This window comes from Panthera onca, chromosome B4, assembly GCF_046562875.1.
Source record: "Panthera onca isolate mPanOnc1 chromosome B4, mPanOnc1 haplotype 2, whole genome shotgun sequence".
NCBI classification, from domain to species: Eukaryota; Metazoa; Chordata; class Mammalia; order Carnivora; family Felidae; genus Panthera; species Panthera onca.
The window spans coordinates 121565280-121579029 of NC_138345.1; the positions used below are offsets into that span (position 1 = coordinate 121565280).

At 36.0% G+C, this 13750-nt stretch overlaps 1 protein-coding gene across 9 annotated transcripts in view; it reads left to right on the top strand.

Moving 5' to 3' along the window:
* MYBPC1 (myosin binding protein C1) overlaps positions 1 to 13750 on the top strand; it is an 87666-nt gene that overhangs the window by 27756 nt on the left and 46160 nt on the right. For 6 of the 9 annotated variants that reach the window (XM_060656617.3, XM_060656623.3, XM_060656626.3 and 3 more), the window contains exons 4-10: positions 87 to 125; positions 622 to 657; positions 2291 to 2401; positions 4151 to 4299; positions 4614 to 4731; positions 6206 to 6257; positions 8289 to 8345. In XM_060656617.3, the coding sequence (XP_060512600.2) occupies positions 87 to 125; positions 622 to 657; positions 2291 to 2401; positions 4151 to 4299; positions 4614 to 4731; positions 6206 to 6257; positions 8289 to 8345 (562 nt within the window). The remainder of the gene's footprint in view (positions 1 to 86; positions 126 to 621; positions 658 to 2290; positions 2402 to 4150; positions 4300 to 4613; positions 4732 to 6205; positions 6258 to 8288; positions 8346 to 13750) is intronic. The other 3 variants (XM_060656621.3, XM_060656628.3, XM_060656624.3) reach the window with 2 other exon arrangements.

Sequence of the window (13750 nt, forward strand, 5' to 3'; positions counted from 1 at the left end):
TCAGCCTTCTCTTTTTGCAGGAGACTTCTCTTTTGCAGGACAAAGTCCTTTTCTTCTTGACTTTTTCTTCCTATTTCTTGTTTCAGATGAAGAGGAAGCCTCCACGCCTAGTGCCCTGCCTCCAGGTTAGGATGATTCCAACTCCTTACCCCCACTTTGTAATTTATTGTTAATTGACAATAAAGAAAAAGGAAAGGCAGAGAACCTTGATGAGACAGTGTGCAATGCGGGGTCACCAGCTTTTGCCTCTGCCAACACCAGCAGGGAAAACTTGGGCTTTAATGGTGATTTTTTTTTAAATGAAAGGAAACTTTCTTTGTGAAATAAATAAGATTAGTAAATCTTGGGTATGAATTTTAAGGACAAAAATGGTTTTCTTTCCTTTCCAGCTATATGCCCTTGTCCCCTGTTCTTTAGATATTTGAATTCTTTTATTTTATTATTGTTCTTCTACTAATTTTCCAAACAAGCTGACTTCTATTTTTTTCCCCCAAGACGATTTCTAGTTTTTTTTCCCCATCATGAGGAGAGACAGGGTTTAGGGGAATCCAAGAAGGCTGGAGTCAGCTGTCCATTTTCACCCCTTGCCCTTGTATCATCCGAATCACACTTTCCTTTCAGGTGTGGGTAGTCGGGCCCTGGAAAGAAAAGATTCAGGTGAGCGCTCGCCTGCAGTAAGGCGTCCCGACCCCATCCTAATATAGTCACTAATGACCTCATTTCTTGAAGCTGTTTTAATTCTAATCTTTGTTTTATTCTGTTTGTAGCTTTTTAAAAAAAGCAATATTTTATTACAAATCTTCTTACAAGAAAACTAATGTATTGAGAAATGATTAATTTTGCATGACACACACACACACACAAATACAGGAATTTAGCCACATATATCACAGATTTGTTTGTTTTATTGTAGATATCATTTTTTAACATTTAGCAAATACAAAGAGATCAAGAAACTGAAAATCTCCATATTGGGGATATGCTAAAGTTAGAGAATAATTCACACTTCTCTAGAACTGTTTTACAGTTTGTAAAAACCTCCAAATGTATCTTGTCAGCAGTCACTACAATTTTGTGAGGTCGTACATTCACTCGACAAATTCGTGTTAAGGGCTCACTACAATCCCACTGTGGGCCTCTAAAGGGACAGGCACTTTTGTAGGCACTTGTGGGTATACAAAGGAACAAAACAATACAAATTCCTGCTCTCTTATTCCAAATATGAATGGCCATAATTCATTCTTACCATGAATATCATGGACATTCTCACACACACACACACACACACACACACACACACGTAATCATGTAACTACATTGTATAACTTCATTGTGAAAATGATGATTTCTAAGGATAGCATGACTGTTACCTGAAAACTAAAATAACTAAATGTACATTTCCTTCTTTTCAAGAAACATTAACAGAGAGTTGGCAACCCATGCATTTTTTTTTTTTTCCAGTTACTAAGTGGCTGAAACTGAACTTCTCTGCATTTAGCTCTTGGAGACAGAGGGAAGGAATGTCTACAGTTCTCTCTCCTGCCCTCCTTGCTGGAGTTGACCACTGATTAATACCAGCCTAGCACTTGGAGTGCAACCTAAAAAATAAAAATAAACTTCACTTTCAGCTTCTCTCTCTTCATGGGAAAGCCTCAGAGTTGATTTTTCTTTTTCTGTTTTTCCCCCTTTGCAGGATGCACCTAGTATTCTTGGAACTTGTGCCTGCTGGTCATGATCAGATACTTAATTGTCAAACTACCGCCTCATTTATGCAAATCCAGTGGAATCATCTAATCATATAAAAGCAAGGAATCTAGAAATATCAGGCTAGGTCTGGCCCTAGCCCTTCTCAGTTGACCAGCAAACTGATTTTTTCCTTTAGTCTTTTCCAGTTCTGTTGTTGTATGGACGTGGCACATTATAGTCATTCACCTATTATGACACAGTTCTGCTTTAATATACTTCCCATCATTATTTATCTGTTAGGGGACAGACAGGACGGGGAAACTCTGGCTGCCAACAAACACATAGTAACAACCTACCTGAAAAGTTTTACTATTTCTAGGAATTAGAAAATGTTCTATATGGAAGAGGCACCCCTTGTAAGAATGGGAATCTGTCACTCTACTGATGGCGCCAGGGGAGATGGATGGAAAGAATGATGTTATATTTATCCAGGTTTATTAGACAAAGAAAAGCTTCAGCATTGACAAGAACGACAAACCCAGGTAAGTCTGCCTAAGAAGGATCTGGCCCTGAAATGATCCTTTCCTTTCTTTCTTCTCAATAGAATGGTCTCTTGGCGAATCGCCTGCTGCGGAGGAACAAGACAAGCAGAACGCCAATTCCCAGCTGTCCACCCTCTTTGTGGAGAAGCCTCAAACAGGATCAGTGAAAGTTGGTGAGTGCCAAGCATTAAATCTTGCTTTCCTTTTGAAATGGAGGTGAAATTCACACCGCATGAAATTTACCATTTTAAAGTGAACAACCAGTGGCTGTTAGTACACTCAGTGCTGTGCAACCACCACCTCTATCTCAACATTTTCATCACCCCAAACAGAAACCATGTACCCCACTAAGCAGTTACTGCCCATTCTCTGTCCCCTCCCCCTCCCCAACCCCTGGCTAATCTGCTTTGTCTCTATGGATTTCCCTGCTCTGGATATTTGGTGTAAATGGAATCACACAATATGTGACCTTTTGTGGCTGGCTTCTTTCCAATAGCATAATGTTTCCAAGGTCCATCCAAGCTGTAGCATGAGTCAGTACTTCATTCCTTTTTATGGCTGAATACTATTCTATCATGTTTATATACTAGATTCTCATTTTTCTAACCTGAAACGGAGAGTGAAAGCTATCATTTTAGGAACCTTTAGCACATAGTTGTTGAGTTCCTAGACTCAGGAGTCAGATTGGGTTCACATCACTTTCCTCATCTGTAAAATGGGGATACTACCTGTGAGGTGCTTTGAACAATGTCTGGTGTATCTTAAAGCTCTGAGCCAGTTTTGCTGTCATTGAGGCATACTCATTCCATAAGATGATTACAAATCTGCACACATACCATATGATAACAAGTAGTATCTCAGCAGAAACTAGTGGGATAGAGGGTTCACTTTGGAGACATTCATTCCAAAAATATTGATTACACACCTCCTGTTTTAGACACTGTCCCGAATACTAGTATAACATGTGAGAATTCAGAACTTACAATCTTTTAAAAAATTTATTTATTTTGAGAGAAAGAGAAAGTGGGGCAGGGGCAGAGAGAGAAAGAGAGAGAGAGAATCCCAAGCAGTCTCAGCACCATCAACACAGATTCCAAGGCAGGGCTCCACATAACAAACCGTGAGACCATGACCTAAGCCAAAATTGAGAGTCAGATTCCTAACCAACTGAGCCACCTAGGTGCCCCAGAACTTACAGTCTTAATGGGAGGAACAGACAATGAGAAATTAAACAAACAGATAATCACGAAAGCCAAGTGCCATGAAGGAAATAAACAGGGTGGTAAGTTAGAGAGGACCTAGTGGTCCAGGAATTTTCACAAAATAAGTTTTTATAAGGAACATATTGTGATCAGAACAAATGAGCCACCTAGCTGACTGGTTATATTCTAAAATGACCTCTTTCAGGTCTAGAATATAGGAGTACATTGCATGTGGATGGAAATATTTGTTCCCCTTGTATTTCTAGAAGACACCAAAGTGCTTGGCTGGATGCTAGGCTAGAATTTTTATGTCCTTAGGGCCCAAAAATCCATACAAATGGATAAGTAGTTTTATTTCAAAAAGATCAATTTTATTTAGTCACATTGAGTCATGTAAATCCAGACTTCCCATCATCTTGCCTAATAAAGAGGATGGAAAAAATCCATACATTTGTGAGGCTTTCCATTTTTATTTCATTTATACATGATAAAGCCAAACAAAAAGTATTTCCTTATTAACCCATTGCTCCTTTTCTGCCTCATAACTTCAAAAACAGAACAAGTTGGAGTACCCTAAGAACTCCTAGGGCATGCATAAAAAATCAGGGCACCAGTCACATCACAGCCTCTGCAGGGCAATCCTGTGTAACTCCTTCCAGTTGAGAGCAAAACTAATGGCACTTTTTACGCCACAGTCTGAATTGCTTGTGCTTTTTCTAGGTGAAAATATCACCTTTATAGCCAAAGTCAAGGCTGAAGACCTTCTCAGAAAACCCACCATCAAATGGTTCAAAGGGAAATGGATGGATCTGGCCAGCAAAGCTGGGAAGCACCTTCAGCTGAAGGAAACCTTCGAAAGGCAAACCCGGGTATGGCCCTTATCTCCTGGCACAGGGTTCAGTTCAGTCATTCCCTCTGTGTCATTTTGAGGTTCAGCTTTGAGAGATTTCAGCCCCAGAAAATTCTCTAGAGTTACCACTCCTAGTGCCTATACTTGAGCCTGGTTGCCCTGCTGTGCCAGAGGCTGGGGAGCACATTGACCCCCTCCTATGTTGACTGTGCTGGAGCTCCCAGATAAAAAACATTAAGCCAATGCTGAGGAATTTCAAAAATATCTGAGATGTGATAGCTTCTGTCCATTGGCAAGGTGGGGCTGAAATATGCCGGATGCATTTTGTTGCAGATGTACACATTTGAGATGCAGATCATTAAGGCCAAAGAGAACTATGCAGGAAACTACAGGTGCGAGGTCACCTATAAGGATAAGTTTGACAGCTGCACATTCGATCTTGAAGTACATGGTAAGAAAGTCTTCTTGTCTGGATAGATGTGGTTTTTTTCCCCCATGGGATGTGAGGGGATAGAGGAGAAGAGGGTCATTTAATACTATGAGATTTTGAAAATAAAGTTTTCTTTCAAACTGTGTGTGTTTCTGATTGTGGTAGTCTCAGCAAGCCTGCTGAGTTAAATTGTTATGAAGCAATTTAAAAATGGAGTTTCAGGGGATTTTACTGCTAGGTACCTCTTGTCCATGCTATCTGTATTCCTTCAATCTTCTGGATAAGGGCTGATGCCATTTGTTCTTCTACTGAATGTGCCTGTTTCATTGGGTCAACTTATTCCCACTCAAGTTTGGGGGATAATTTCATATGGTACCAAGGATGTCAGGATACCCAGGTGGAAGGGAGGATTTCTCTTCTAAGGACTAATGTCAGATGGGGAATTTCTCCATCCATATGTTCTGTGTGCTGCCCAGAGTGAATTTAATAGGGTAAATGTAAATGTGTGCATGTAGATTAGGAAAAAACCACTTCTATAAGTATACAAACAGAAAGTGGACTTGGTGGCAAATATCATAAACTTAAGATGAATCCAAAGTGTGATAAAGCCACAAGAAACAAAGCTGGTGTAATTTAATACTGGGCTATAACAAGTGGAATAGGATCTAGGCTTAGAAAATAACACTACTCTCGCAACATGCTACTTGTTCCACATTTAGAGTAATGTCTTTGGCCATGGGCACCATACATCAACCTGGTTCTCTTCTGGAGTAAGGTACCCAGCAGGATGAAGAACCCAGAAACCACATCCTAATCAGCTGAATATGGTGTGAACGAGGCCAGGCATCCATAACAGATAAATAGGGGAAGTGCTGTCACACGAAAGTGTTTCAGACAAATCAGAATCTAAAGGTAGGAGTTATGAGGAGGTGAAAAAAAAATTTTTTTTTACTTAACTTCAGCATGAGTTCTTTCATTAAAGCTATGTACACAGCCTGGAAAGAGTATGAAACCCCATTTCAAGAGACGCCAAGTAAAGCCTGGGTGATCATGGACGTGCTGTAGAGATTTCTGTATCAAGTGGGAATCTGGTCCTGAGCAGGGCCTCTTCAACCTGGCCAGGAATCTCTGAGAATCACCTGAAGGGATTTTGAAGAGTATTAATTTCTGGGTGCCTGTCCCTTATCTGGTGAATCAAAATCTCCAGCAAGGAGATCAAGAAGCTGATTTTTTTTTTTAATTCTTCAGGTAATTCTAGTGGAAAGGCAGGTAGAATGACAGCTAGATATGGTACCTCCTGTAGTCCCCACATCAATTCTGTGTGAGGGAGGATGAGGTATGATGCCTCAGCCGCTCAGCCATCCAGGAGGAGAGACATCCCCCACTCCACCTGGCGTTCCTTCCATCTGAGGAATACCCACAGCCTGGAAAGGAACTGAGCACAAAATTGCCTTCTTAATGGGTATTTATTTTATTGTTTTCTTTCCTTTCAAAGAATCTACTGGGACTACTCCAAACATTGACATCAGATCTGCTTTCAAGAGAAGGTAACTTCAAAAGGGGAATGTAGGTAGCTTTGGTATAACGTGCAAGTGGAGGGTTTTCAAACACATATTCCCTTCCTCCACACTCTTGTCTTCCAGATGAGAGCACCTCTTCACTCTTGTCAAACATACTATGTATCCAAAGGTTAGTGTTCTAGAAAAGCTGTAGGTTTAATTTCAAATCAGATGTATACTGATCATTTTTTAGATTATTCTGGTCATAGTGAAGCTCCTATTTTTTTGAAAACACACTTCTAGTCTCTTCACGTGTGACTTTGTCCTTAATTACATTATTTTCCACCAAATGTCCAAGAAAGATGTATAATGATATAGCATCAGTTGAGTAATGTCAGAAAACTTTTATTTATATTGCTTTTCATCTAGAAATTACTTATGGAGCCATTCTCCACAATTAAGTAGTGACTTATTGAAGTTAGCGCTATTTAAATATTGGATTATTAAATGAAAGACCACTGAGTCCACTAGAATAAAGAATACTGTAGAAAGGCAAAATATAGATACCCATTTGATTTATTTTGCAACTGCCAAGGCTGAAAAATTGGGGGTTGGGGGACATGGAAGAAAAATGAAAAACAAAAAAAGTTCCAGTCTACAGGAAATGTAACTAGCCCCTTCCAGACATTATCTTACTCTCTGTACTTAATTTTTCCATAATGTAAGTTCATTAATGAGAGCAAATATTTTGTTCTTCTTAAGACTGAATCCACTTAGTTTTGTTGATAAGGAAAATCATCCCAACCTATCATAAAGCAATGATTTAGTCTGTTAATAAAAGGCATATTTCTCTCCTAAATTATGAATAAATGAAAATTTTAATTACTTAAAATATATTTAATATTACCTGACCAATAAGTTGTTATTTTTTTAAGTCATAAGTTCGAATCCTATTACTTTCTTCCACCTTCCCTTTCTCCATGATCAGCAAATGCGTAGGTCTAAAACTATGCTCATCCTATGAGCATAGTTCTAAGAAAGGGAGACATAATCTACTAATTTTTGTGCTTTAAAAGAATAGAAATGTGTTTTCTTCAAAAGGTCTTCTCTAAATACCTGCTATTAAAGAAATTTTGGGAACACATTATTTGAGTTTAATTCTTATAACTTACGTGTTATACACACTGTTTTTAAACCCGCAGACTCTTTTCTTAGAAACCATAACTAACATTTGTAAAGAGCAGGAAACAAAATCTTCATTAAAAAATTAAACATGTAAGTAAATATGTAGTGCCATTTAAATGTCAGCTCCATAGCTTCTATTTAGAGTTTCTACGAAATCATGAAGGTGGCTGCATGCCTAATTTAAGATGCATTTCTCTATAGGAAAGTATTCCTAGTAAAGGGATCATCAATAATTCAAAGTCAAATTTTTGAAAAATACATTTGAAAAGGTATAAATATCAATAAGAAAATGAAAAGTTTATAATGATTTCCCTTTAAAACAGAAAGGAATGCATCTTTTAAAAAGCTCTGCACTAGTTCCATTTTTGTTATGTTGGTATCACATTATCTGATTCAACTATTGATGGACACAAAGAAGTTACCTTTGAATATAAGCTCTGTACTTATATATTTGACACTGGTATACTTCGTTCTCCAAGCCAATCTCTGACATCAATAACAGAGATCAGCAAAAGTCCTTTGCTTTTTACACAGGTATGTTTCTACAGCCCCCAAACTTGGAAAAACAAAGTACTTTGTGTTGCTTGGCTTAAGTGCATTTGTGTTACTCTGTTTTAACACAAATCCAAGCAGTTTTATATATGCAATCTACAAAAATGTGTCTTCTGAAATCATAGAGTAACACAAGCTCTTCATGTTTACTTTTCCACAAGTACATACCCCAAAACTTAAAATGTCACTTGTGTGAAAAGAAATAGTTTGTGTTGATTTAGTCCCATGACTTGTGTGCCAGTACAAAATTGCATATACGTTATATGTAGAGTGTTTGGGGGAAACTGTTGTGTATATGTCTCAGCATTAAACCCAGATTTGCTTTTTTTTTGTTAATGACAGTGGAGAAGGTCAAGAGGATGCAGGGGAGCTTGACTTTAGTGGTCTCCTGAAACGTAGGTGAGAACCGAGCGATGGAGTGAGGCGCTGTGGCCTGGAAATCTTTTAGACACTCACTGAGAGAAGTCAAGTTTAAAGTGGATGTTTTTCGAAGAATTTCTCATTTCTTAAAACGTGTTTCGCTTATAAAATATAACACAGAGTCAACTAAGAAAGAGACAGAGAAACCAAAGCATACTAATCTGCTAAAGATTTTAGTTGATGCTTTTTAACCTTCTTTTTAAATCTTTCATGAGTTTCACATGTTTTCTTAGTTGGGGATGAGGAGATCTGAAAACTGAGGCAGAAGACTTAAATATCTAGAAGCCTCTGATTTCTCTAATAATTTCTATCATTTCAAGCATGATCAAATAACTAGAGCCTCTATTCTCCTGCCTTTGATATTTTACCAAAAAATCAGTTCAGTTTCACAATTTTGGTAAAAGTCTGCAGGTGTATGTGTGTGTGTGTGTATATATATATATATATATATATATATATATATATATATATATAATGTTTTTAAAGGAAGACCTATTTTAAAATAGTATTTGTGATTGTATTTCATCAAATCTAAGACACCATTCATTTTAATATATGTGTTTTATAAATCAGCAAGCAATGAAAACATTGCTCCAAAGTGTTTATTATGACACAGTATTGATTATAGGATACATCCTTATTTTAAAAATGTTTAGAAGTCAAAAAATATGCATTTTAGAGATAAATTAGTAAAATAGAAATAAATGTTTAGTATTATCAGTCACACTCCCTAACATTGTTCTCTTACAATAAAATTTATAGATTTCATTATGGATATTCAGTACATAACAATTTTATAGGATTTCTCCCCATATATGCATATACATAATCATATAATGTATTATGTATGTGTTTTGTATAAAGCTATACATATTCAGATATTTATTATAGCACAACTAAAAGAAATTGATATTTGCTGAGATTTTATTTACCTACCAAATGTGCAAATAAATCATAAAACTATGATTCTAAATTAATAATATATAATATTGATATCAGTTTTCATTAACTTTTCAGGTTCACTTTTTATTACTTTTAGTGCTTTCTATGGTTACTAAAGAAATGTGTATAAATACACTTCACAACAAATTACAAGTAGAATAAAATGGACTTGTGTCTGTTCTCAGTTTAGTTGGATGGCTTTATTCAAGTCCTTATGAATGAAAAATTCCCCCAGGTCTAAAAGTTGAGGTTGAGAACAGAAATATTAACAGTATTGTTAATATTTAATAATTTAATAAATATTGGTAATTTGTTAATTACCAGTGGATATTAGCCAATCAAGAGACGTTGGCAGTATCAAATATACCTTTCCCTCTTTGGCTACTTCAAATAATCATTAGTCTCAATAATATCTATTAATTCCCCAAATTTATTTAAAGCAATAGTATATGAAGCGACCCTAAGTGAAACTTACCCTTCCTCACTTTACAGGTGAGAAATCAAAGACCAGACCTATCAAGTAACTTACCCCAAGTCATACAGCTAGAGACAGGGCAGGGACCTAAATCCACGTTTTCCTCGGAGGCAGCTCATTCCATATCAGAAATACCACACTGAATCTACTTTGGAAGTTGGTGCTTCAGTTTATAATACAAATTGACACTGTAGGAAGACAAGAGATTTTTTTTCCTCCTGCAATCATTTACTCAACCAGGAAAACACTAAGTGCTTCCTTTGTGCCTTCTGTGTGCCAGTGCCTTCCAGTGCCTGGAATGCAGAAAGGGCTGTAATACACATTTGTGGGAAGGAAAAGGTGGTGGTAAAAATATGGATGTTGGTCTCAACTCTCCCAGTTACAAACTGCATGACTGGTCAAATTACATTCCTCTCTGAGATTTGTTTTCCACATCTGTAAACGTGGAGAACAAAAACTACTTGAATCAAATGTAAAAAGCTGGCTCATAGTAGATGTCAAATATTCACTCCCACCAAAAATGTGACATTTTCCTTTGAAGAGCCTTTATTCATAAAAAGACATAATACACATACACACACACACATACACACACACAAATCAATCAATCAAGATGTAATACAATAGATTATTAAACACCATGCTCTGATTAAAAAGGAAAAAAGAAAGAAAAAAGAATGACTACTAGTAGTTTGTAGAGTCAAAGAAATCTAATTAATGATCAAAATTACTGAAGACAAAATGGGCAGCAAACATGTCTCCAGTTCTCACTTTCTTCACATCCCCTAATTATGATTTTGACTCATAATTAAATTGTTAGCATAAGACTATATTCATTTAATATACTATACTAATCACCATTATAACTTTAGAAATCATTGTGTTTTCCTACTAATTTGTGAATTGCATGTGTTTTCATTGTGGCAATGACACCATTTCTACTCCAAGAGTGTGTGGCAAAATCCCTATCAAAATAAATATCTTTATATCTCTCTACAACATCTCTCTACAACAAAAGGTCTCCTTGACCTGAACAAAACTGGAGTATTTCAAATAGACATTAGCTAAATTGGAATAAATCTATTAGGCAAAATCTTGTTATGGGATATTATATATATATATATAGCAATTATAGAAATTTTATATAGAAGAAAACTTTCAAGTATATATATAGAAATTTTATATAGAATATAAATATATATTTACATATAAATATATATTTCTATATATATATAGAAATTTTATATAGAATAAAACTTTCAAGTATATATATACTTGATGGTCCTAGTAAAGTACAAAGCAATCATAGAAATTTTATATAGAATAAACTTTCAAGTACAAAGCAATCACAGAAATTTTATATAGAATAAAATTTTCAAGTATCCTTGAAAGTTTTATTCTATATAAAATTTCTGTGATTGCTTTGTACTTTACTAGGACCATCAAGTTATAAAAATTTTGATGTAGATGAAAGTACTGTGAATGTTATGTAGGTCTATCCCAATGCTTGAAAAGGAATCAGTAGTGCCTATAGAAGACGAATTTCTCTCCTACTGTAATTTAATATAACCATGCAGATAGGGCCATGCACAGGCACCATGGTAAGTAAAGATATATTCTGGATGAGTTAAGGTAATGCTACAGGTAGAAGCCTTGACCTCACATTCAAGTAAAAAATAATGAATACTTCTCCTTGCAATTTGGAATTGAATTAAGTAATAGAAAAAGATGGGCTAGGAAAGAGGTTACTGGTGTGTGTATACCAAATTTGCTAAGATTAAGAAGATAGTAGAGCAAGGTGTATTTTGGTGTTTTAATGAAAAAAAATGGTGAGGATGATTGGTTTTATGAATCTACCAACAAAACTGACTTAAGAAATCACACTGACAACAATGATCTTTATACTGGCTTCCCTTATATAAATATTCACATCATGGATCCAGGTATGTCTTAGTATTTGACTTGTTCTTCTTGCCATTTTAATCTAGTTTGGTATCTTTAAATCCTTTTACCAGTGTTGGGAGGATACTCGAAATGTGGATGTAATTCTTCTTGGTTGAAATACAAATTTAACACAATGTAATATGGCATATTTTTTACAGTGAGGGGACTATTTAGGCTGGAATACAAAAAAAAAAATAGAGCACTAATAAAGTGGTTGAAGAAACACATACAAAGACTATACATAGGTACACAGGCACATCTTAATTGTAGTTTTCCAAGACTTTCTACAAAATATTTAGAGGATGTATTTGAAATTTAGACTGCTTTCAGACAGTAAACCTAGTAGATCTGGCAAATTATTACCAATATTCCAACTTCAGGACAATTTTCTTAAGCTTTTCAATTTATCTGTGTTAATAGAGTGTGTAGTTATTATTTCAGTGACATATGAAAATAATACTTGCGTATTGAGCTTTTAAGAGGCACATTTCCCTAATGGTGTTATCTGGTCCTTCCCATAAAGGTTACTGACAGGCCAATGACCTCCCACTTCCTTCCACTTTCCAGGAGATTTGCCTCAGCATCCTCCTCCACTGGGCAAAAAGACTTACACGACAATGTAAATTAGATATTTAGAAGTCATCCTTGCCTAACGCCACCCTAAATTCTATGTTAATATTTATATTCTCCTCTCCTTCCCTATGATTACAATCCAGTATTTTCTCAAAAAGTGCAGAAACAGGTGTAATTAATGTGACAATGCAAACACATGTAACCCATCATTTGCTAACATGATAGCAAGAATCTGTTTTCTCACTGGTGTTTAAGATGTGTTGACCAGTTTTCCTGAAAAATCATGCCCAAACCAGCATTATTCACAGTAAGTAGTTACGGTAACATTTCCAAATTAACCTGATAAAAACAGTCAACTAAGTCTTTCTTTAAAAATCAGGATTATTTAGCCAACAAAGGAAATCAATTTAAGTTACATTTTGCTTTTAAACTAGTGTTTATTCTTGATTTTTTCTTTCATTTATTGGTTTTAAAATAAGGACAGACAAGTGTACTTTAAATCTCATATCATGTGTGTCCTTTATATTTTCTGTATGTTCTTTAGTCAGTGATCAAAATTTGGAATCATAATTTTGATAATTACACTAAGAAGTTATTTTCCCTTTGTTCATGGGACCTTAGCCATTTGCTTTAAAAGTTTAACATTTAGGGGTGCCTGAGTGGTTCAGTAAGTTAAGTGTCTGACCTCGGCTCAGGTCATGATCTTGAGGTTCGTGGGTTTGAGTCCCGTGTTAGCTCTGTACTGACAGCTCAGAGCCTGGAGCCTGCTTCAGATTCTGTGGTCTCCCTCTCTCTCTGCCTCTCCCCAACTCACGCTCTGTCTCTTGAAAATAAATAAACATTAAAAAGATTTAAAAAAAAAACAAAAGTTTAACACTTATATTTTTATAATTCATACCCAACCTGCTTTCAAAAAATTTCAAGACAGTGTCCCAAAAATAAATAAAAAACGTTGGAAAAAAAAAATTTAAAAAAAAAAAAAAAGGGGCGCCTGGGTGGCGCAGTCGGTTAAGCGTCCGACTTCAGCCAGGTCACGATCTCACCGTCCGTGAGTTCGAGCCCCGCGTCAGGCTCTGAGCCCCGCGTCAGGCGCTGGGCTGATGGCTCGGAGCCTGGAGCCTGTTTCCGATTCTGTGTCTCCCTCTCTCTCTCTGCCCCTCCCCCGTTCATGCTCTGTCTCTCTCTGTCCCAAAAATAAATAAAAAACGTTGGAAAAAAAAAATTTAAAAAAAAAAAAATTTCAAGACAGTGCTTTAAGACGAGATATGAGAGAATTTTTGGCCTCATTTTCCTTTTCTCCTGCCAATTTAGAAAAAAAAAATATTTAAAAAAGTGAATGTATCCACAAAAATCATATTTAAGAAAAAAACAAAAAAAACCATTCTGGCAGTGTCAATTTTTTTTTTTTTTATATAAAACAGCAAAAAATGGTTAGTGTACACATTCACTA